We start from the raw sequence: 25,616 nt of genomic DNA, 5'->3' as shown, positions 1-25,616 counted from the left end.
TCAAAACTGGCAACTCATTGCGTGTAGCATATCCAACAATATTAGCAAAAATTTAACTTTTTCTTTTCTCCTAACTAAATTTAGCTAGTTACTGTTTACAAAGTTAAACTAACTAATCATTTAGCTAGCATGTTGAAACTTGATTCATCTGCATTCTTTTGTTAAAGTAACCAAAAAACCCCATTTAACTAGACTTTTGGAGATGCTCAGTTGGCATGCAGGTAGGAGAGATTGCATTCTGTAGCAAGCATTTTAGGGCATGCCAATGCCAGCCTTTTTGCTTGCTTGCGAGTGAGGTGCGAATCCAGTGCCCCATCATTTTCCAACACAATGCCATTAAAGATGTTTCGAGCAGTCAATATAGAACAAGCCTGGCATTCAATTGTTTTATTTCTCAGTTGTTGGATTTTCGTTTTCAAATTAAGGCCTAACTAACCATTAAAGAGACCTTCCACCATCCTTCGATTTCCTAAAATCCTCTCTCTTCATATATAACACAATTAGGGATCAGATGCTCTTTCTTCATACAAAAACTATGTTTTTATATTTTAAAAAATGAACCCTTTAGTTAGTAGTACGAGAAATTTTTCAGTGGAACTATGGCGTACATCACATGTAATTATATGACTGGAGGAATTTTTTTTTTAAATGTCCCTTTAATTTATGTATCCCTCCGTGTCCAAAACACATTAAAAAAAATCTCTCAGGTAATAGGGTTTAAGAAAAATGGAACTGCACTTAAAACGTAAGATTTACTTTAACTTCTCGTATTGGTAGGGTTTTATGAAACCCAAATCATTCCAGTTAGTAAAAATGATGAGAGTTTAGACTTTAGACACATGCACTTTCCAGGTGCCTCCATCCAATTTGGAACACCACCAACCTAGGGTTTCATGCGAGACCTAATTTGGGCAGTTTGTTGCTGCTTGCACCTAGGTGTTTGAGTATGTCTTTTCGTGTCTTCATATTGAAGCTCTTGCGGCTCGTGAGGGGCTATTATTGTCAAACCATATGGGTCTACAAAATTTTATTCTTGACAACGATTCACTCTAAGATTATTTTAGCATTGCAAAAGGGTCCTACCAAAACGTCTCTGATCGGACGCACTGTGAAAGACTCGAAGGCCTTGCTGTTTGATATCATTGAAGCTACTGCTGCCCATGCATTGCCAGATTACGAGGCTGCTCACCGTCTCGCATGCTATACTTATTGGAGAATAAAGAGAGATGTGTTTGTATGAATAATAAGTTAGTTACGATGTAGGCTCTTGAGGTTCTGTAGCTGTTTATGCATTCTTATTTGTTTAATAATATGCGTACTCTGATATTCAACTATACCATTTCTTGTTCAATTGTGAGTGTGGTTTGAGGAATCTACTGACGTCCTCTTGATGTCTTGTTATCAGATTGTAGCGTTTAAGTTTGCTTTATCTTTTCTCAATGAATCTATGTTGTTGCTTTAAAAATGATTACTTGCTATATCATCCGAGCCACAGATTTATACAGGTCGAAATATATATATAGCTACTTAATATGTTGCAAAAAGTAATTAATTACATAAATAATAAATAATAAGTTTGTCGTTAAGTAGAATATTAAAGTAATGAATTGCATAAATAATAAATAATAAATTTAATAACTAGAGATTTACTGTCACTTCACGCTGATGTAAATTAAACACTCTTAGAGCAACTCCACCCTTGGAGCCCTCCCCCCTGACAATCCACTATTCAATCCCTTAATACAGTAATTGCCATTTGCATATCCACCCTTAGAACCCTCACCCCTGGCAATTGGTACTAAAATATTAATATTTTTTTCTCACCCAATCCATAAATTTTTTTTTTCCCTAATTTTGACCGGTCCCCCCCTCTCTCTCTCTCTCTCTCTCTCTCTCTCTCTCTCTCTCTCTCTCTCTCTCTCTCTCTCTCTCTCTCTCTCTCACAGCAGCAGCCATGGAAGCTTCACCAGCTCTGTCGCACATAGGCTTGGCAGGCCTCGCTGTCATAGGGCAAAATCTCGCCCTTAACATCGCCGAGAAAGGGTTTCCGATCTCCGTCTACAACCTTCGCGATTTTGTGCTCTCCATCGAACGGCCCAGATCCGTTATTATCCTCATCAAAGCTAGAGGGGAAGGAGGACGAAGAGGGGAAGGAGGACGAGGAGGAAGGAGGACGTAGAGAACACCGAGCGCATGCACCGATACCGCACATCAGCCATACATCACACAGCCCTCAGGCTCTCGGGCTGGCAATCCCCGTCGGGCCTATCGCTCGGGCCTGACCTGTCCCTCAAGCTCGCATATGCTGGAGCCCTATCCCCCAGCCGTCGGGCCCTTTCTCCTCGCCTGTCCCCCGAGCAACTTCACCCTTGGAGCCATCCCCCCAGGCAATTCACTATTCAATCCACCATGTGAACAGTAACTGCCCTAATGAACAGTAACTGCATTTTGCATCTCCACCCTTGCACTTGAATAGCCCTGACAATAGGCAATAAAATATTATTATTTTTTTTTTACAAAATAATACTAAATAAATTTATTTGTAATTTCGGATAAGATATTTTAATCGTTCTCGTTGCGCCACGTGTCATTTACCCAAAACGACTATTATTGGTCATAGATTTCGATAAGATTTTTATCCAGTGTCATCGTGCCACGTGTCGTTATCTTTTCAGAATATTTGAGGATAGATTTCGATCAAATTTTAAATCGTTCTCGTTGCGCCATGTGTCATTATCCGAAAATATAATTATTGGTGATGAATTTCAATAAGATTTTTATCCAATGCCGTCGTGTCACGTGTCGTTATCTTTTTAGAATCTTTTAGGATAGATTTCGATGAGATTTTTAACGAATGACGGCATGCCACGTGGCACTATCTACAACCTAATCATTTCAGAATCCTCCATATAATCCATCATCCATCCTGTTAAATCTTACACCAATTTTCTCAATATCTCTATCATTATTCATAGTTGCTACTTACAATGTCTTCTTCTTCAAGCATGATGTGGGAAATCGATCAAAAAGAGGAAGAATTGTTTAACCAATCTAAAGGAATGTTCAATCTCCATATAGCCCAAAATGAGAAGGAAGAGAATGAGGAGCGGAGAATGAGAGATGACGAAGCAAGAATGGCCAGAGACTCACCTTCTCGTCGAGTCATCCAAGCTGTGGGTCAAATATGCAGGCCCACCCGTTCTAGAAACCTTGATAGAAGCATGCAACAATGAGGTGAGGAGCTGTTGGACGATTATTTTGTCCATAATAGTGCATTTCCTGATACGTATTTCAGACATCATTTTAGAATGGAACGACATTTGTTTAACAAAATCATGATTGCTGTTTGCAACCATGATTCTTACTTTGTGCAAAAGAAGGATGCTTGTGGTGTTATGGGTCTCATTCCCAAGCAAAAAATTACTGCTGCGTTGCGGATGCTTGCGTATGGAGCATCTACAAACCAAGTGGATGAGATAGCGAGGATGGGGAAATCAACCATTCTTAAGTCCCTGATGAGGTTTTGCGGAGCAATCAAATTTATCTACACCGCAGAATACCTCCAGAAACCTACTCACATGGACTTGGAAAGGCTTCTGAAGAAGGCCCAGATGCGAGGTTTTCCTGGGATGATTGGGAGCATTGATTGTATGCATTAGACGTGGAAAAATTGTCTAAGTGCATGGCAAGACGCTTAGGGAGACAGAAAATGAGCAAAAAGTATCATTTTGGAGATGGTGGCATCCTTTGATACATGGATTTGGCACGCCTTTTTCGAGGTTTCGGGAGCTCAAAATGATCTCAACGTCCTTGCCCAATCCCCAGTGTTCAACGATGTCCTGCAAGGAAAGGCACCAAAAGTCACGTATGAGGTCAACGGACGTATGTATGACGGGTCATACTACCTAGCTGACGACATTTACCCAAGGTGGTCAACATTTGTCAAAACAGTGCCACGTCCGTGAAGTGCAAAGGAAAAACACTTTGCAAGGTGTCAAGAGGGGTGCATGAAGGATGTAGAGCGTTGTTTCGGTATCCTTCAAGCTCGCTGGGCGATCGTCAGGGGTGCTGCCAGATTGTTTGATGTAGAGTCGCTTCGATCCATCATGATGACGTGCATCATTCTTCACAATATGATTGTGGAAAATGAGTACGATTTTGAAGCCATTGATGAATATGAGTTAGACACGATGAACAATTCAAGAACACGTATATATTGTGCTCATGATGCCACCGATGAGCCCGTGCAACATGAGCCATTAGAAAGGGATGTACGTTACAATAAAAGGGTCATTCAACGATATATTGCATTTCAAAGGCCAGACATGCACAATGCCAGGCAAAATGACTTGATAGAGCACCAATGGATAATTGAAACAAGCTGAAGATAATTAAGTTCATTTAGTGAGGTTTTTTTTATTTGGTATGTTTATGTAATTTTATTTGGTGTTTTTTATTTTAGTTCATTTAGTGAGGTTTTTATTATTTGGTGTGTTTATGTAATTTTATTTGGTGTGTTTTATTTTAGTGAGGTTTTTATTATTTGGTGTGTTTATGTAATTTTATTTGGTACGTTTTATTTGGTGTTCAATACATTGGAAACAACATAAAATACTCAATTAAATAAATAATAAATTACAACCCAAGGTGATTGGAAAACTATGGGCTCCGATTACAAAAAGTACTATATTCATCATCACTTAACCAATTTTTCCTGCTAGGACCATCTCCTCTTGCTCTCACTTCTCTTGCACGCCTCCTACGCACCACATCCTCTTTCTCCGACTTCCAAAAATATTTAGAATTTGGAGACTTCCCTTCTAAAGGTGTGTTCATAATCTCACGATCTCGTTGAGCCATTCTTTCTTCTCTAACCAGTTCCCTTTCTTGCCTAAGTAGCTCTCTTTCTCTCTGATTAGCTTGAAATTCTCTCTCCATAGCTGCAGCTTTTGCCTCCTCTCTAGCCTTATCAGCCTCAAATTTCGCCATTTCTCGCGCTAAAGTCAATTCACCACGGCGAATAAGTTCTTCCATGTACTTTGCATAATCATGCTTGGAAGCACTTCCATTTCTCTTTGAAGCCTTCTTACCTTAAGGCCTAATTGGATAACGGGTCGAACCCGACGCTTGTTCAAGGATGGGCGTTTCGGGCACTTCTTTTGCATCATCTTCATGCGAGTCATTATCAGGTGTAGAGTATAGCGGGGTGCTGTTCATGACAACTTCTGGACCGACAGGCACAACTTTGAATTTAGGACAATCTTTGACAATGTTCCAACATTCCCACCGGTTGAATGATTTATTTTTGCTTTTGGTTTTGGCACCATACCAAGCTTGTGCTTGAATTAGCTACACAATGGGGGAGAAGAAGTAATTATAATCAAAGTAGGTAACAAATAAATAATACAAACAAATAAATATAATTAAAGTAGGTAACAAATAAATAATACAAACAAAAAATTATAATCAAAGTATGTAACAAATAAATAATACAAACAAATCATTATAACTAAAGTAGGTAACAAATAAATAATACAAACAAAAAATTATAATTAAAGTAGGAAACAAATAAATAATACAAACAAAAAATTATAATCAAAGTATGTAACAAATAAATAATACAAACAAATAATTATAATTAAAGTATGTAACAAATAAATAATACAAACAAATAATTACAATGTAAATTTGGGTATAGTACAAACAAATAAATAATATATTGTTACTTGATCCGTGTAATTTTCCCCACTTTGAAGATTACTACTTGCTTGTGTCAAGGCGTCTCTCCAAACACTAAACGATTGGCTAAGTAATTTCCAACGACTAGACATCGATTCTTTGGTTCTACTCCCACCCATTTTTTCAAGATAATTGGTATGAATAAGACTCCACATTTCTCGTAACTGCATCTGTGACATCCCACATCGCCCAGGGGAGTGATCCTTAAATGTATATTCCCATCTCTACCTAGCACGAGGCCTTTTGGGAGCTCACTGGTTTCGGGTTCCGTAGGAACTCCGAAGTTAAGCGAGAAGGAGGCCAGAGCACTTCCAGGATGGGTGACCCACTGAGAAGTTGCTCGTGAGTTCCCAAAAATAAAACCGTGAGGGAATGGTAAGCCCAAAACGGACAATATCGTGCTACGGTGGTGGAATGGGCCCGGGATGTGATGGACCCAGACCGGGATGTGACAATTGGTATCAGAGCCAATCCCTGGCCGGAAGTGTGCCGACGATGACGTCAGGCCCATAAGGGGGGTGGATTGTGACATCCCACATCGCCCAAGGGAGTGATCCTTAAATGTATATTCCCATCTCTACCTAGCACGAGGCATTTTGAGAGCTCACTGGCTTCGAGTTCCGTAGGAACTCCGAAGTTAAGCGAGAATGAGGCCAGAGCACTTCCAGGATGGGTGACCCACTGGGAAGTTGCTCGTGAGTTCCCAAAAACAAAACCGTGAGGGAATGGTAAGCCCAAAGCGGACAATATCGTGCTACGGTGGTGGAATGGGCCCGGGATGTGGTGGACCCGGGCCGGGATGTGACAACATCTCATTACCCGTACGCGAACTATGAGTAACTTCAACCCAGCTAATACACAATACAACATCTTTAAGAAGCGTCCAACCTGCATCAGTAGTCATTTTGTTGAAAAAAATTGGATTGAAGCTTTGAGAGAAAGATAGGAATGTGGTTGAAAGTAGTTGAGGAAATATGAAATTGTGGTGTAAAGTAGATGATAATGAGAAGGTATTTATAGAAAAGTAGAAACATTTTTTTTTAATTTTCAGATATTTTTTTGGATTTTTTACAATTTTTAAATTTTTTTTATTCAAATAATTAATCTCTACCGTTGGATTTAAAAAAAAATTGAATTCCAACACTCCAGATTGTGCCACGTGTCACAACGGTAACTTTTCTTAATTTTAAAACTATTTTTCTTTTATTTATAAGGCATATTAACATCGACCGTTGATCTCATATCGAACGGTTGATATTAAATAAGATTTTTTTTTATGTTTTTTTCCGTTGAGATCCAACGGTCCAAATTAAAGAGCCGTTGAGATCGAATGGACCGTGGGAAGCCACGTGGCTTCCCAACGGTAACTTTTCTGTCTGAAAAGTATACTGACTTTTCTGAAAACTGGTCGGGCGACGCACCCCCACACGCGAGTGGGTGCACACGCCTGACAGAAAAAAAATAAAAAAAGGATTAGACGCCAGGGTTGGCGTCAGCCTGGCGTCACACCCATTCGGGGGCTCGGGCTGTCAGCTCGTCACAGGCCTGGAGCTCAGGCCTCACCTCCTCTTGGGCTCCTTCAAGGCTGGAGCAAGTTCACAGGGCCTCGGGCCCTTTCCTCTCCCATGTCCCTCGAGCAATGTCTATGGGTGGACTTGCTCTTAGAATTAATAGTTTGATAACCATTTTGAATCTATAAGCTGACCAACTATTTCCTCAAGAAGATCCAAATATGGCCTCCCCATCTATCGAATTCTTCTAGGGTTGGTGTCACATCCCGGCTCGGGCCCTTACCACATCCGGCATCGACTCCGCCATAGCACGATATTGTCCGCTTTGAGCCCCGACCACGTCCTCATGGTTTTGTTTTTAGGAATTCACACGAGAACTTCCGAGTGAATCACCCATCTTGGGATTGCTCTCGCGCGAACTTACTTAACTTCGGAGTTTCGATGGAACCCGAAGCCAATGAGCTCCCAAAAGGCCAATGAGCTTCCAAAAGGCATCGTGCTAGGTAGAGATGAGAATATATATATAAGACTTACAGGATTCACTCCCGTGGACGATGTGGGATCTTACAGTTGGCTTCTGGTTACACATGTAACTGGGTGTTCTATGCTTTTAACTTTTTTATTAACATTTATCACTATTTAGGGTAGGTTTATGTTCTTTTGCCTTTGTCCCTACTATTTGTCTATCTGGTCAACTGTCAAGATAAACCCTCTTTTAATTTACTTATTAAATTATAAGGTAGAACGTATCAACACTCCAAACATAAATGGTTATGTTATTGATATTTTCAAATGTTGTAAGATAGTACAAACGATAGCCAAAGAAGCATTCAAACTCAAACATAAAAATTAAGAACAAGAGTATAATCTTAGTTAAATATTCACAACTTGAAATAATTACGGAGCACATAAAAGACAAAAAGTAAAGAATACCCCACGAAAACAAATTCTCATCATAAAATAAAAACTTCGACATATCCTAATGGAGAAATATTTTATGCTCAAATCTCACTCAATTATATTCTTCTTATGTTAAAATTTCTCAAATCAGTGGACATAAAATCTTTTTCTAACGAAGCCATGCACGTTAAAAATATAATTAACTCTTGTTTTAAAACACACACAAGCAACAATAACAAGAACAAGAAGTCTGTGTCTGTCTGGATGTCACGTGCCTCACAAGTTAACATCAGACCCACAGAAAGTCTATAGAACCACCGCGAGGCAGTGCAAAGGCAGTCCCCGACGGGCGATGACCCAAATTCTATACACCAAATGGTCGGTATCCAGTCCCCAATCAAGGACAAGACTATGAATTAAAATTGAGTTTATTTATATTAAAAATACTCATTGGAAAGTTTATTCATATTAAAAATACTCCTTATTGGATGCTACTTCCAAAACAAAAAAAATATAAAGAAAATTACAATAATTCAACTAATTATTATTTGTTTTAATTAGGATGGATGGTGTGGAAGAGTTTATGAGTATGTTGTGCGATTGTTGCATGGTACTAAAACTCAAGGAAATTTTTTTACAGGATGACAATAAGACCAATAATATTTTATGGCACATAATGTTAGGGGATCAAAAAGCAAGACATGGAGAAACCGATTGTATCCAAAATAAGAATGCTTTAATTGATGTGTGGGCACACGAGAAATGATAAGATTAAGAATGAGAATATCTGAGGTAAAGTAGAAGTGGCCGCTATTGAAGATAAGATGATAGAAAATCGGTTAAGATAGTTTGAACACGTGAACTGAAGGCCTACAGATGCTCCAGTTAAAATATGCGACTACGAGATGAAGACTCATGGCAAAAGAAGTAGATGAAGACTTGGGAAGAGACTACTATAAAAAAAGATATGATGTGCTTGAAGCTAACGAAAGATTTGACGCAAAACTGAGTAGATTTGAGATTCATATAACTGGCCTTACATAATAGAATAAGGTTTTGATAAAATAATAATAATAATAAATAAATAAATAAATAAAAACATAACATGATATCATAGGGTGCGTTTGGTACGTGGGACGGGACGGGACGGAACGGGACGAGGCGTTCCGTCCCGCGTTTGGTGCGTCAAAAATGGGTGGAACGGGCTGTTCCACGGGACAGATTTTGGGTGTTTTTGCGTCCCACCTCCTCCCCCTGGAACGGGTTTGTTCCATGTCTGTGGAACACAATGTTTTACCATTTTAAGACAAATATACCCCATGTCTTTTTCAAAAATTACACCTTCGTTCCGTCCCGTCCCGTCCCGTTCCGTCCCGTCTGCGTACCAAACGCACCCATAAGGCACAGTTGTTGTTTTTTGTTTTGGCTTTTTTATTTTTTATTTTTTTATTTTTTTGTTGTGCAGGGGCCGACAGATTAGTTAATGAGAGAGTTTTCAATCAGAAAAAAAAAGAGGAACAAAATTTAAGATAATCGTGTAATTAGAGGGAGGTAATATGTCGTAGGTTGCACCGTCCCCATCAAGCCACGCATGCGTAGACTCCCAACTTTAACAAATCGCACGATTCAGACTTGGCTTCGACTCTTTGTATGGCTTACAGTTCGCAACGTGTCAGATGACCCCCTCGTGTTGGCTTGCATGTAGGGGAGTGTCGGTGAGACGGTGGCATTTCATTGTGGCGTAAATTGTTTATTTTTTTTGAAGGTTTTTGTTGTGGTCTATTTTATCCAAGTTTAGGATGGCCGGCGGCAAGAAGAATAGAGAAAGATATGTGTTTGTAGAATTGTAAGGGAATATGTGTGTTGTTATCCCTTCTACATTGTGTCTTTATGTATAGTAGTAAAAGAAGAGAAGAATTCCTTCTTCCCTAAAGAATACAAGATACAATAGGAAATAATAATTAGAATCAAATCTAATCTAGAATTTATACATTTACACTTAAACTAGGAATGTTTACAACAATTTTACTATTTTTGAAACTTTTAAAATACAAAACATTTGCTCTTTAGTATTATGATTAATGATTTTTTTTTTTACTTGTGAGTGAGAAATTTTAGATTTAATTATCGTCAATGACGTATTTAAACCAAATTATTGTGGCCCATAATGAGACTCATCTCATTTTCACTCTCTTGATATATATAGTATCGTTGTTAAAAGAAATATACAACATTTAATATCCAACTTCTAGAAGAAAAATTTAGAAAAAGACTTTGACCTGGTCCGGTTTATTATTTTATGGTGATTATTCTTGTTCATTTTCTTCTAAAGTTATGTGGAATTAGGTGTTTTATTGGTTTCAAAATTAAAAATGGCAAAAGAGATGCCCAAAGACTATTATATATGAAATTATATATCACTCTGGGTTTCTCTATTTGCGTAATTAGTCATGTGTATTTGAGTTGTTCTCACAAGTTCTCATATGAATTTGTTTTAGCTTTTACTCTGCTTAAAACTAGTTAACTCAAATAACACTAGCAACAATTAAATTATATTTGTAATCAACTAAAGATTTTTCCAAGAAATGCCCCGAAATCTTTGTTTAATAACCTAAAATCACGTCTGGGTTGAAATCCAAGTAAAATATGACAAAGGAACCAATATCAATATTTACACATCCTACTTCACACGGATTTTTCATTAAAAAGGTTGTACCCAGTGCACAAGGCTCCCGCTTTACGCAGGGTCTGGGAGAGGTGAATGTCGGCTAGCCTTACCCCCATTTATGGAGAAGCTGCTCCCAAGTTTCGAACCCGAGACCTACCGCTCATGGGCGAAGGCACACGGATTTTTCATTCATGGAAAAAAAAATATGGAGATGTAAAAGGTAATTTACGTGTTGTGGAAAATGCATGCTAAGGTTATATATCTTGATTGATACCATAATTAGGAGCATGACCCAACCTAGTTATGAAATGAGCATGATCCAAGCTAGTTATAGTGCTATGAAAGCAATCTATACTCCGAAAATCGTAAACTAGTACCCTAAACTTCCGTTTGTTCGGATAAACTATCTTATACTGGACTAGCTATATAAATTAAACTGAACTGACTTAGTTTGGACTCATCAATATAAAAATTATGCAATATTTGATGCATTGTCGAACAAAGTCACAAATTACTATTTATTTTTCCTTTTTAAATTATTTTACCTTTAAAAACATATTAAAAAACCTCAATCCCTCCCCCTGCCAGCCACCACGATCACTTCTCTCTCACACAAATCACAACCACCTATGAAAAGGAAAGGGGTTTTTGTGGCTTAATTAGAGGAATTCTAATCCATTACATTAACAATCTGAAGATGATTAAAAAACTCATGGCTTTCTAAAGCAAATCACACCTGAGTTGTAGAGAAATTGAAACCCAAAATACAAATACCCATTTTGCGATGATAGTGAGATAGGTAACGATGAGCTTCGATTTGAACACGAGCTCCAAAAATACTATATCGTAAAGCTGCACGATTTCCTCTATGTTGGCGGGTGGTAGAAACACGAAGACGTCGGAGACAGAGAAAAAAATTCGTTTAGATTCTGGTCCAACTCAAAAATTGACTAATTTGGTGATTGGAGAATGGGAGCCACAAATGCCGCTGATGTGCGAAGGGGAAGGAGAAGGTGGGATTTGAGGGCTCGTTAGCAATCCTACGGTGACCAACAAGATTGTTAGCACCGTGTCAACGACGTTCTTAGTTCGTGCAAGTCCTGTTTAATCTCATAAAACGTTAGTTCAGAAAAACAAAAACATATTTCAAAGGGGAATTGTTATTAGCATTCTAAAAATCTTATTTGACATTCTAAACTTTCTATAATTAGAAAGAAAAATACACGAAGTGTAGAATATGATTTTTAGAATGCTAATAATAATTCCCTTTCATAATTCCACAACCAAAAATACAAAAATAAATAAACGTAAAGGTTGAAACACGTGTGCTGCAACCCTTAATTACTACCCACCCACGGTTTAACCCCAAAGTTAGCGCCGACCCTCCAAGTTAATCTTCTACTTGTTGACCTCAAACCCACCGTAATTAGCAACACAATGATTACGTCGCCATTTAATTCCCAAAGTACCCCGATCCAGACACGTGTCGAAACATAAAACAAGGTACGACTATTTTTTTATCCGAAGTGCGCAGGTACAGGAACACAACCCAGTTCGCTGTACGACCCAAATTTCGTTGCCGTGTTTTATTTTTACAGGAACTTTGGCGGCTTTTTTCACTTTCTTTTTTCGTATTTATTTTCTTACATTTATTTTTGTAAAATAAATTAAGTAAATTATTATTTACGCATAATTATATGTGCCTATGATTTGATCATATATACATGCAGATGTAGAATAATGTGGTTCCAATTCCAACAGCTCAGTAGGCTAGCTGGCTTCCCACTTGTTTCTTTTACTCTTTTTATTTTTTTATTTATTTTTCCTCCTCTTCCTCTTCCTCTTCCTCCTCCGCGAGTTCTCCAGAACAAGGAGAAAAAAAAAGGAGAACCAAAATTATCAGATTGTTAGGTTCTGATTTCGCATTGATTTTCCCGGCACCACTTTGGGAAATCTCGGGGTTCAGCTTACTTGGTTCATTTTGTTTTCTCGGGAAAATTACTGTTTTTTTTTTCCGGGAGAAATTTCTCCTGTGTTTGAGTTTAGTCTGCATTTTTTGGCCGAAGATCCGGGTCCTGGTGGGTTCTGTGTCGGACCCGGTTCAGTAAACCTTTCCTTGTTTCTATCTTCTAGCGCAAGGCTTGAACTTTAGAGGTGAATGACTTGTTGGGTTTATTTCTTTCTCAAGACGCCATTAAAGCTGTGGCTTTTCAGCGGTTGGTGTGACGCTTCTGGGGTCAGAGCCTGAGAATTCTGAAACAAGGGTTTTGTTCTACAAGCCTTTCTCTCAATTGGGTTGTTTCTAATTTTGTGAAGCAGATAAAAATCTGAGAGATCTTTCGTGGAAAATTAGAGAGTAAAAATGATGAGGATGAAGACGAAGACTACAGGGGTGTCACTGGCCGAGTTGAATGGAAGGTCAGGCGGCGGCGGAGCTGACTCGGGGCAGGGAGAGTGGGAGCTCAGACCGGGAGGAATGCTGGTTCAGAAACGGAATCCGGACTCTGATCGGAACTCGGTGCCTCCACCGACAATTCGGGTTCGGGTCAAATATGGGTCAATTTACCATGAAATCAGCATCAGCGCTCAATCTTCTTTTGGTAAATTTTATTCTCAATTTGCGCTTCTAAAATGGTATTTTTAGCATCATTCAAATTACACTTTGGAATTGGAATTGGAATTGAGAAATTTATGTTTGAGTGGTTGTTAATTACTTATGGTGTGTAAAATTGTGTAATTTTTGTTGTGCAGGGGATTTGAAGAAAATGTTGGTTGGACCGACTGGTTTGCACCATCAAGATCAGAAATTGATATTCAAAGACAAGGAGAGGGACTCGAAGGCTTTTCTCGACATGTCTGGGGTGAAGGACCGGTCGAAGATGGTGTTAGTTGAGGACCCTATTAGCCAAGAAAAGCGATACCTTGAGATGCGACGCAATGCCAAGATGGAAAAGGCTTCGAAGTCCATCTCCGAAATCAGCTTGGAAGTAGACAGGCTTGCTGGCCAGGTATTGTTAAAGAAGTGTATGCAAAGATTTTGTGTAATTTAGAATTTTGTGTTTTGGAAATTGAAATTTGGCTTTGGGAACTCTAGGTGTCGGCTCTTGAATCAATTATCAGTAAAGGTAAAAAAGTTGCAGAGCAAGATGTGCTTGTTCTGATTGATCAGTTGATGAACCAGTTGCTTAAATTAGACGGAATCATGGGAGACGGTGATGTGAAACTACAGAGGAAAATGCAGGTAATTTCGATTACTAGTCATGTTAGTGATCACATTCCATGGATTTTGCTCCACAATTTGAAGCACAACTTTAAAATGCGATCACAAATTTGTTTTGAAGGTAAAACGCGTGCAGAAGTATGTCGAAACTCTAGATGTATTGAAAGTTAAAAACTCCTTGCCTAGCAGCAACGGAAGTCAGATTCCAAAGCAAGTTCAGCAGAGGCATTCAAATGGTCATTCCAATGGGAATGGACATAGACTAGCACCGATTCAAGAGCATCAACCAAGGCGTTCAGTTGGCTATTCACCTACGCATAATCAGCAACTGCAACAGCAAGAACAACCGTCAGGGCAGTCGGCATCAGGGCCGGTAGTTGTGACCACACAGTGGGAGACATTCGATTCTGCCCCGGCATTGATCCCAGCCTCTTCGACATCCAAGGCCGCCAATCAATCTCCCTACCCTAGGTTTAATTGGGAATCGTTTGAGTAAGCCGCCATATACCATGTATTGTTTGTGTGTGGATGTGTTTTGATATGGTCGTCTCCGATGGGTTTGCTATATCTTGTACATTCTTTTCTGTACTTAGAAAATGTTTTCAACCCCTTTTAATCTGCCATTCAGGTCATCAGAAATAAATGGGGTTTACTACAATAGGGATTTATTATCAGTATGTTCTTTCTCGAATTCTGTTGTCCTCGAATTCGTTTTCCATTTTCTGTGGTTCTGGTTTTTCTTATACTCCATAAATTTGGCTCTCTGTATATTTGTTACTAGAGGAATTTAGTGTCCAAACTTTCAGATGTAGATCTCTGTCTCTTAATCCAATGATTTAAATTTGTGTCTCTCACAAGTCACAACTCACTCTCCCTCCCCATCCCTTAATGGCGGAGAAACTAACCTACACTTCTGATGCTGTGATTGGTTTGAGATACTAAACACGGGGAACGAAGTTCTTTTTCCCTAACAAGGCCCAAAAGCATTTAAGATACTTCCTACGAGAAACAGTAGTTATGTGTTTCTTGCATGAAGCAAGAAAATGCTTTTTCAAAATTCACTTGCCAGTTTATCAAGAATTGATTTCAAAAGCATTTTCATCAAAAACTCTTTCAGCCTTTTAAAAATACTTCCAAACGAATCCTACCACTATCGATTGCTTCCAAACGAAGCTAATGCAGAAGCTCCACTTTAACTACACCACAGCCACTCCTGCAACTAAAATGAAAACCAAGAATTCAATGATGATGGATGAGTTAAAAAATAATTCAATATATTGTCGGTCACTTTCCAGTGGATTCTCTTTGTTTTGCTTTTGGTGTCGGAAAAGGATCGTCGCTGGATCAATTTATTGGGAATCTTAAAGATTTCGTGCTCATGATCATTTCACCATTTATCGTACATTGTGTAGTCATAAATTATTTTAAAATTAAGATTTAAAATTAAATATAAATAATAGTTAACGAAAATTGATTGCACGATCGAGGGATTTCTAGAATTCCTATAAAAAGGATTCAGCGAAGATCATTTTCCTTTGGTGTCAACCCCTGTCGATTCACTTTAGTTGCAAGTCGTACAAAAGGAGAAGTGGTTGCAATTTGGCAGTACTACATATCATGGAATTAACATAAACGTTTCCAAGAGAACTCTGGGATGCAATTGTCCAAGTAGAACAATAATTGCTCACTAATAATGTATCTAATCAACTGTAAACTATTAACCAGACACGAGATAAGCCAGTTGACTAAAGCAGTATGCATGCTTCCTTCACTCGTGTCCAAAGGATCACTTGATAACAACGAAAAGAATCACTTGGCCAAGTTGATAAGAGGGCACATGCTTCATTCATTTCGTATAAATTCTAGAAGCAATTTTGTCTATGACTCATCTGAATGAATGAACAAAACAACATGCATGTATTCGACGCTCAGGCTTTTACCAGAACACAGTTGGCATCAAGCAGAACAATTCCCTTACCCGAATTTTGAAGGCATCAATCGAGTAGTGGAAGAAACGCATTGAGGCTTTTGTGGGAGCCCAAAATGACTCCTCCACTAAATAAGTCATTAGCACACCAAACATGAGGAGTGGAGCTACAATCAAGCAACATAAAACCCACTCCATTGAACATGGAGAAATAGAAGGTGAGTGGAACTTGGAGCCCAAGACTTGAATGCCTATAAAAGGGCAATAATCCCATCAACATGGGGGAGAGAGGTATGAGATCGTTTTATATTTTACAAGCATCTTGAACCATGACTAACTTGAGCGTCGGAGTGTTTTCTTGCAGGTCTTCCTCCTCTCTTATTGATAGTGAGCGAAGATGATATCTAAAGCTTCTCAACATGATTATAAGATTTACTTGTTAGAGGATTGGAGGAACCGAAATTTTCCGCTCCAACAGTTTCTCAGTTGATTTGGTTGGCATCGTTTGTAACGGAGGGGGAGGGAGAGAGCGTTTCGGATCTTGTGGGAGGAAGGAGGCTGAATGAATGTAAAACGTGGAAGGCATAGGCATGGGTTTCTATCATTTTCTGCGGAGGAAACAGTAACTGACATATTTCAGAGTTCAAATTCTTCCAAAAGTTGGGTTCCCATAAGTTCTTGGACTCCTTCGGCTGTGTGTGTTTGGGCTCAAGAAGGAAATTTTACGTGTTAATCTGCCAACTAGAAGACAGAAGTCATTAAAAAGAGTCTGTATTGGTTATGGCCTAGTCCATATTGATCGGCAAATTGGCCTTGGAAACATGGGCCTCAACTGAAAATGATGACACTGCCTCCAATAGTCCAACCAAGCTCGTTTGAGAATGTTTCTATAAAAAAAAGTGCTTCTGTTTATAAACATGTTTGCGTCTGTGCTTGCTTCTGAAATAAATAAAATAATCTTTTACCAGATAAAAGCGCTTCTATCTAAATTTGACAGCAAAATTTAGAAATGCAGAAGCGTTTTTTGAAAAAGTGTATGTCAAATGCTTTTATGTAGCATTTTCAAATTGCAACAAGTTTATAATAAAAATACTTTTAGCCAAATTTTACACAAACAGATCCAAGTGCTTTTTACAAAAGCATTTAAAAGTGCTTTCTGTAGTTATTCTCGCCTACGTATGATCAAAAGAATTTTTTATTTATCAGAAGCACTTTCAACTCTTTCAAACGCAATTCCCAACGCGCCTACGCATTACTCCAATTGTTAAGGGTTTCCATATATTTTTACCCACGCTCCCTAAAGCTTGATTTTGATCTCACTTTGCTCCTGTAACTTAAAAGTCACCGCTTTACTTCTTGAAACTCAAAATTCGTTCCACTTTAACTTGTGGACTCTCTCTTATTCTTTGAAACCCATAGGTCGTATGTGGGACCCAACACTTAATAAGCTCATGCCACATGTGCAGTAAATTCGATTATAAATCTCCATTATGCGTTAACATTCAACAATAAGAAAATATTAGTTTAAAAGAAATTGAAGAGGTGAAAAAAATAAAAATAAATAATTAGCATGGTACACCCAAATCAAACCCATATGAGAAGTTAATAGATTTAAGTCAATGTGGAGCGAATTTTGAGTTTTATAGAAACGACTTTTGAGTTTTAGGGGGTAAAATGGGATCAAAATCAAGTTCCAGGTGACAAAGTGGAGCAAATTTTGAGTTTCAAAGAGTAAAATGACGGCTTTTGAATTACAGGAAGTAAATTGATATTGAAATCAAATTCTGGGGAACGAAGCTAAAAATAAGCTTAAGCCAAATAAGCCTAACTCTCGCATAAGAAGAATGTATGGTTTGGGGTTGAGGTGATTTAAAAAAAAAAGCTAGTATGAAAAAAAGCTGGGAGAGTTTTTGGTGTTTGGTAAACACCCCAAACCAGCTTTTTTTTCAAAGTTTCAGATGAAAAAAAGCTAAAAAGTGGAAGCTGCAAAAAGTGGCTTAAAAAAGTGGCTTATTTTCAAAGTTTCTCCTAATTCCTCACACTTTCAGGAGGAAGAACAACGCCACCACGTCCCGGCAACCCAGCTCCAATCCGTTGATTAAGAATTGCAAATCGACGACCCGATCATCCATTTCTTCATCGCCACCTTTCTCTTCCCCTTCATTGCTTTCTCCGTTGCCATCTCTGCCTCTAGCTCTGTCATCAGAAATGGTGTTTCTCAGCCTTGAATGTGAGGCTGACGCGCACAATTTCAGAAACCCTAGTCCTGTAAGTTCCATTAAACCCTAATTTAAAGGTGGAGTGAGAGGAGGAGGAGAAAATGAGGATTGGGGCCGAAGAGGGAGCGAGCGTCGTCGTCCTTGCCGGAGAAGAAATCGTCGTCTAAGGTTCCGACGTGGGTGAGGTGAAGGAATAGGCGGTGTCGGTGGCGAAGAGAGAACGGAGAAGGGGACTTGGCTGGACATCTGAGAGAGCGGTGGTTGGTATTGCCGACGCCAACTAGGTCGAGGCAGGAGAGGAAGGATTTGAGAAAAAGGTCGCGGTCAACAAAGGAGGTGAGGAGGTGGGTCCCATTTTCGACGACCATGCGGAAGGAGAAGATGAGGAGGGAGAGGAAGATGAAGGTGAAAAGGTTGCCAACGAACGACGTCATGGCTTGTCATAGCATATCTAGTATTATACCATTTTGGTAATTTCACACAGTCACAACTGTTTTACATAAAAATTTACCAAACACTATCATATTGTTTTTTTTTTTTCCAAAAGCATTTTTACAAAAAAGTTTACCAAACACTCTGCTATTTTATTTAACAGCTGCTTATTCTCACAGCACAGCAGAAACAGTTTTTTTTCAAAGCACAGCAATACCAAACCAACCCGAAGAAAAACAAAAAAAACCCAACCCTTGTTGGGTGTCCCTTTTTGGACTTGGAAATGCACAGAGACCGTGTTGAGAGAGAGAGAGAGAGAGAGAGAGAGAGAGAGAGAGAGAGAGAGAGAGGATATTTTAGTTGGTGGGTGTCCATTTTTGGACTTAAGCGTGCATGAAGCTAACTTTAACTCACAGTCAAATTAATATATTTTTTTTAATATTTTAAAATCAACCTCGTGAACATTGTTAGCATAGCTAATTAACTGTAGTTTTGTCTATTTTAAAATTAAATTAACATGATCGTGATAGAATCTGATAGATCCATGCACTATCTCTTCGGTTTAAGATGGTGGTTTTGTCAGTAGCTGGGAACAATGACGTTTGGATAAGGTATACATGTATGTCTGCGCGGTTGATCTAGTAAAATTTAACGGAAAGTGAATGAACTTATCTTACTCAACGCAAACATATGTTGACACTTGTATGTCCCCAAATCTCCATGCAAATCCAGTTTCTCCCTCTCTTTTGTACAACTTATACATGAGTGTGACAATTACATGGTTCGACCTTTTGTCTTTAAAATAATGAATAAAACTAAATTAGGGTTTGGTCTTTACATGTACATAACACAATACATTTATTGTACTGATTAATTGAAAAGAATTGTTATTGTCACCAGTGGCGAAGTCATGATTTGCCAAGGGAAGGGACGAAATTCAAAAGAGTGCAATGTCCAATCGAAGCGGTTGCTTTCACATTAGAAAGTGCAAAGTTTTGAGTCATTATTCATAACAGAAAACAATCTCTTCACCAAAGCGGTTGTAAGCGGTAATATCAAAGTCATGTAAGAAGTTTAAATTGGTTAGGATTAGATTCTAAAAAACATTAGGCGCTAGTCAGGCAGCGGATTGAGGCCTAGCAGCTAGGCACCTAGGCGAGATTAGGCAGGAGCCTATATGGATTTAAATAATTTTTTTTATTGTAAAATAAGCATTAAACAATATTTACATTATTTTTTAAAAATTAATACAATTTTTATAGATAATGTGATAGTTTAAGATAAATACGCTAGGGGTCTTAAAAAGAGGGAAAAATACACACAAGAATAATAATAAAAAATAAAAAAGAAGAAAATGAAATGAACCACAAAAAAAGGTGGGGTCATAAGAGAAAAAAAAAAGGATGGGAAAGGACCATACTTGGGTACTCCCAATTTACTCACTTTATTATGTGGCCCAATAAGATTGTAACATTTGTCCATTTATACTTTCTCATATCAATGTAACCAAATACAAATTTTCCTTTAAACATGTGACCAAACATAACCTTTCTTCTTCCTCCCTTCCTCCCTTCCTGCCAACGCCAGAGATCTCAACCCCTAGTCCCTTTCTCCTTCGTCAAGCACACACACTCCTTCCTCCAACGTTTCCATCGATTATAGTCCAAATCGAATATGACCTTATCACCACCAGCTTATCTATGCGGCAAATCTCAATGCCCTAGTATTTTCTAGACTTATCCTATGTGACTCAATATCCAAATTCAATTGAAGATAATGTTTAATCGAGAGTGGATGGGCTGAACTAGCGCTCCTAGGCATGTTTTCCTATGAAGGGAGGGGCGGCCGCCACTACTCGCCCTCATGTAGCTTCACCACTGATTGTCACCCCAAAAATCTCATTTCGCACTCCAAACTTTTTATAATTAGAAAGAAAAATACACATGTGAAGATGGTATGATGAAATTTTGGAATGCTAATAACAATTCTCTTAATTAAATTGACATATTGATTAGGCCAACATATGATTCTTGTAATTTGCGCAAAGTTCCATTTTAGTTATGTAGTCTATTGTAATTTAACTCATTCTTTTTAGTAATGTTTTCGTTTTACTATTTAGTTTTTGTGATAAAAAAAATGGTTCATTCCTTCACAAAAGAATTGAACAAATACAGGGCGACACATGAGTACATATTCTCTAGTAACCAATTTTTTGACCAGAAGCACACACAACACCACCGCTAAAAGCAAGGCCGCATCAAACCACCATTGAAACAAAAAAGCCACAACAAACTCATTGGAGTGACACAACCCCATTACAAAGCAGCATAACACAACACAACACAACACAAAATAAAATACAACCTAAAACAAAAAAATTACCTAATCCGAGGAAGGACTACCAATCAACTTCATCTTCATCTTGAAGACTATACTACCAGAAAGATCCATAACCTCCGCCAGAAATAAAATATTGCTCTAAAAACTAAATACCTAGGGCGACAAAATCAATTGATCCAGTCGCCCAAGGCGGCCAAAATGCCAGTTCTCATTGCTTAGGGCACGCATCTGTCAGATCCAGTCACCTAAGACAGTCATCCACCAAATATGGAGCCACATAGTAGCAGAGCAACTATTCGTGGCTAGAATTTCCGTCGGGGATATCTTCTAGCCGACGAGCACACAGCTCCCCGAGAGGTTGGCGCCGGTTGATGTTTTCTGTCGGGCTTCTGCTTCACTGGCGGGCTTATCGGGCAAGGCTTGTCGGGCAAAGCTGAAAGAGAAGGACAAAGTTAACTTTGAAATGTGCCTTCGTGGGGCCTTAGGTGTAAGCCTTGAGGCTCACAATCAAGATTAACTTTTAAGTGCTCAGGCGTGCCACTGCCATCTTCAGCATGGCAGATGTAAAACGGATGTTGAGTTTTAATTGTATATATACCCGAGAGACTATGTTAGTTATGACAGGTGCCTTTGTGGGGCCTTAGGTGTAGGCCTTGAGGCTTCCAGTCAATAACTAACTCAGTACTCGAACATATAACGTTCGTTTCATTGATTGTATGCGTCTTATAACCATTATACTTCTGATTACCTGAGCCCGAAGAACAGAATGAATCCAAATAGGTGCCTTTGTAGGGCCTTAGATATAGGCCTTGAGACTTCCCATCAGAATTCCTTCTATACTCAAACGTTCTAGCCCGAGGAATAGAATGAATCCAAATAGGTACCTTTGTAGGGCCTTAGGTGTAGACCTTGAGGCTTCCTATCATAATTCATTCCATACTCAAACGTTCTATGGTAATCATAATATAATAGAAATAAAACTAAGGGATAGGTCGATTATTTGCGCCTCAAGTAACTTCGGACTTCTTGTTATCAAAGCTTGTCATGGATGGGTTAAGTCCACATAAGGTTCTTTTTTATGCCTTGAGGCCAAGGACTTTTAAGTGATCAAATCTTACATGCCCGAGGGCTTAGAACTTAGATCTGGTTTGAACTGTGAAGACATATTCAAATCGGATTCAAGCACTGAAAGAGTCTTTTAATAGTCATCTTACTAGAAATAACTTGAATACAACTTGAAGTATACAACATATTGCTAGGTTAATGAATGAAAAGACAGAAACAAAGAGGGTCGGGCAAGGTTTAACCTTGTCGGGCAAGGCTGATCGTCTTGCAACTTCCTATCTTTGTGGTTTATCAAGGGGGTTGAGAGCTTTAGAAAAGGGGTAGGGAGATGAGTTTACAGAAAGAAATCGATACTACAGCAGGTTCTTGACAAGGTAGCAGAGCTATTACAAAGGGTTTATCTCGAGAGGGATGAAGGCTTGGGCTGAATACAACTTCGTTTTGAAGGCAAATATGGCTTTGAGCAGAGTTTGTACTTGTATTTGTTTGTTTGATTGAGTGTGGTTAACTCTGATTTCTCTTTCTTCTTTTATAGACACTTTGGCTTGGCATTCTGTAGCAGTAATCTTGCCCGAATGCAGTTTGAAGGATAGTGACTCATCAGTTATTTACTTGTACTGCCACTGTAAAGTACTTTTGGGCTGATTAGCTGGCTGGTCTATACCACTTGATCTTTGGGTAGGTGAGCAAGTGGTACAAATGATCTGCACAAATGCCTTTTCTGCCTTTTGGGCTTGGGCTGGACTTCAGGCTTCTCTCCTCTTTTTGGGCCAACTCCCTTTTGAGCCCAAAGTTTAAGTTTTAACCCAAACAGCAACCATATCAGAACTCCTAATGCGGTGGATTTAACCAATGTCGTTGCCCATGACAGCGTGAACCCCATATCCCAATGCTCGGGACAACGTGGCTATCAAATTTGATCCCTAATACGGCTTTGATTGTCAGATCTTGGCCATACGAAGCGGTGCAAGTGGTAGATCCTTTACTTGGGTTTCCATGACCATCGAAATTCGTCTAGAGGTATCCCATCTAATCTAGCTGCAACGAGGAAGCTGCCGCAATGTTGAACCAACATGTCGATTCGACCCAGTAATATCTATTGAAGTCGCTCACAAAACAGTGGGGAGAAAAGAAGAAATTGGATAAGGGTCAGGCTGGAACATTGAAGAAAAGTTGAACTGAAAAGAAAAGGAAGAGATTGGGGCAGAAGGTGGAGTGGAGAGGACATCGAGGGGAACAGAGAAACACATAAGTGATGGGTGGGAAGAGGACAAAGAGGTGGAAGAAGGGAAGAAAGAAACAGAGGTATGGGGAAGTAGGAGAGATGGCAGAAGGAGAGAAAGAGGGAAGAAGCAGAGAGAGAAGCAGAGAGAGATGATCGGGTGAAAGGGCGAATGAAAGTAGGCAGAGAGGTCTGCCACCAGTCCCATCTTAGAGCAAGGGGCCGGTGGCTGAATGGAACCTAGATCTATTGTTTTTTGGCAAAAAGTTTTTTGCTCGGAATTATACAAGTATTAAGTATAGAGTTTTACATTTCCAAAGATCCCCACTAATGAAAATATACCATTAAATCTTCTAAGATTTCTTTAGGTGTTCTAACGGTATAGTTTCACTATTGGAGATCTTTACATGTCAATCCTTTTTTCTTTAGTGATTAATTTCTATCTATTACGATGGAGATAAGATTCACATTGTAATACTTAAATTAGATTTTCTTATTTTAATGTCATCTGTTGAATTCTTATCTACAATTTTATTCTTTTATCTATAAATCCAACATTTAAAAGTATAGGGATCAAAACGGAACTTCATATAATTCAAACCTTTTAAGTCTAGTCTAAGAAGAGAGTCAGGAAGCCCTAGTTCCAACTCCAATGCAAGTTGCGAGGGAATGATGGGCCGTGAGAGCTGAATTTGCCTGGGATTACATGAATGGCGACAGAGCCTCAACCTGGATCTCGGAGCCTTGGGATCGAGTTGCTTCGCTTGCTGAGCCTACGGGATCGTTCCGTACGGTGTTCAATTGTCTCCATGAAGGGTGCCACGACCTTGTTGTCATATCACCGTAATTAAGTATAATATTCTTTTCTTTATCTTTTTTGGTGTCTCGTCTTCTCGGCACTTTATCATTTAGTCCACTCTCTGACGTCGTCAGTGATAGCTAGTGACAATTATCTTTGATTCTCTATTACTGCTCTTTTCCCCGAGCAAATCTTAAGCTCTGTACGTGCTTTACAATTCACTCCTCCATCTTTTTCCCTGTGATTATCAATCAAACATCGATAAAGATAAAGGATAAAGATGCAGGATTTGGGTTGATCTTTGTGTCTTTTGGGAGAAAGAATTCGGCTCCCAATTGTTCTCCTTAGTGGAAGCAAATCATGTGACAGATTCCTAGATTTGATGCCAACTGATCGAGAGAGAACTGATCCGTCATCTTAAAAATTTGGAGACATTAATGTTTTAATTAATTTCCCAATTCCCATGATAATGATCACCCTCATTAGTGTGTATAGAGTATATACACTCTGTGCTTCGTATGCATAGACCATAGTTGTGATTTTATGCTTGAATTGAATAGCCTCATATTTACAAACCCTAATTATTTTCAGTCTCTATTTACAAACGGATAATTCCATGAAGACTAAATTTGTAAATAAAATTTGTAAATTAAAGAACATGAAAGTTGTGATTGGATTATTACTTAAGAGTTGATAAATGTGCTCATGATCTATTACTGACATATCATTTGGTTTGCAAATTTTGTCTGTAAATTTAATCTCCCTAACATTATCCTTTACAAACCCTAGTTGTTGTAAGCATTGCAAAAGATATGTTGGAATTCTTATATATATTAATATTATTATTTTGAATATAAATTAAAGATTTATACAACAGGACACCTCATCTTCTAGTAATAATATATATATTTATTTATTTATTTATTTATTTATCGATCAATTAAACCCATACCAACTGCATGGAAGTAGTAATGGTAAATAATATATAATCTAAGCTAGCAGGTAGCAATGCACTTGGGTTAAAGCACTGCATGAAACCTGATAAGCTAATCCTTGGTTATTATAAATATATTGATGAACAAATCCAAATTCTGTCGTACACATCTGTCTAATTAGAAAAGCCGATGAGTGTTGCTGTTGCTAAGGTGTAAAATTAACACTAGTTATGTATTAAACAATTAAACCCATCATCTTTTTTACCTCAATCTATAAAGTAAATCATTTGTCACCTTTTCATAATTATTAATTTGATCAAGAAATAAAAAATTAAGCACTGTAGCTAGCTGCTTTCTACCTTTATTAGTCATTTGTCTCAATATATGCTTTGGAGTTTCAAAGGTCCAAAGTAATTATTAAATTAGTCTTGATTAGTATGTTAATCAATTATCTCCCCAGGTTCTCCTGCGTGCTGATGTAAGTTAGTGTGTCAGCAGCTGGGTTTGCTTCACTTTACAATTTAAAATCATTCGATACGAGATATATGTTTTACTTTGTTTGATTAACATATAGGATTAGGGGACATTGAGTTGTTCATCACTACTTCATCTAACTGAGGGTCCTTTCGCTCGTAGAAA

At 38.5% G+C, this 25,616-nt stretch overlaps 2 protein-coding genes across 2 annotated transcripts; one reads left to right on the top strand and one right to left on the bottom strand.

The window, feature by feature from the left end:
- Nucleotides 1-12,536: 12,536 nt before the first annotated feature.
- LOC103439719 (BAG family molecular chaperone regulator 1-like) lies at nt 12,537-14,849 on the top strand. Its single transcript, XM_008378307.4, has 4 exons — nt 12,537-13,418; nt 13,570-13,826; nt 13,913-14,059; nt 14,160-14,849. The coding sequence occupies exons 1-4, from the start codon at nt 13,181-13,183 to the stop codon at nt 14,532-14,534; spliced, it is 1,017 nt and encodes a 338-aa protein (XP_008376529.1). The 5' UTR covers nt 12,537-13,180; the 3' UTR covers nt 14,535-14,849.
- Nucleotides 14,850-18,001: 3,152 nt separating this feature from the next.
- On the bottom strand, nt 18,002-18,618 carry LOC103440111 (uncharacterized). The gene is made up of 2 exons (XM_008378785.1): nt 18,330-18,618; nt 18,002-18,231 (listed from the first exon to the last, which is right to left on the bottom strand). Exons 1-2 carry the CDS (start codon nt 18,616-18,618, stop codon nt 18,002-18,004), a joined length of 519 nt encoding a protein of 172 aa, XP_008377007.1.
- Between the last annotated feature and the right edge of the window lie 6,998 nt (nt 18,619-25,616).

Source organism: Malus domestica, chromosome 07, assembly GCF_042453785.1.
Source record: "Malus domestica chromosome 07, GDT2T_hap1".
In the NCBI taxonomy this organism is placed as follows: Eukaryota; Viridiplantae; Streptophyta; class Magnoliopsida; order Rosales; family Rosaceae; genus Malus; species Malus domestica.
This window is presented reverse-complemented; position numbering and strand designations above follow the sequence as displayed.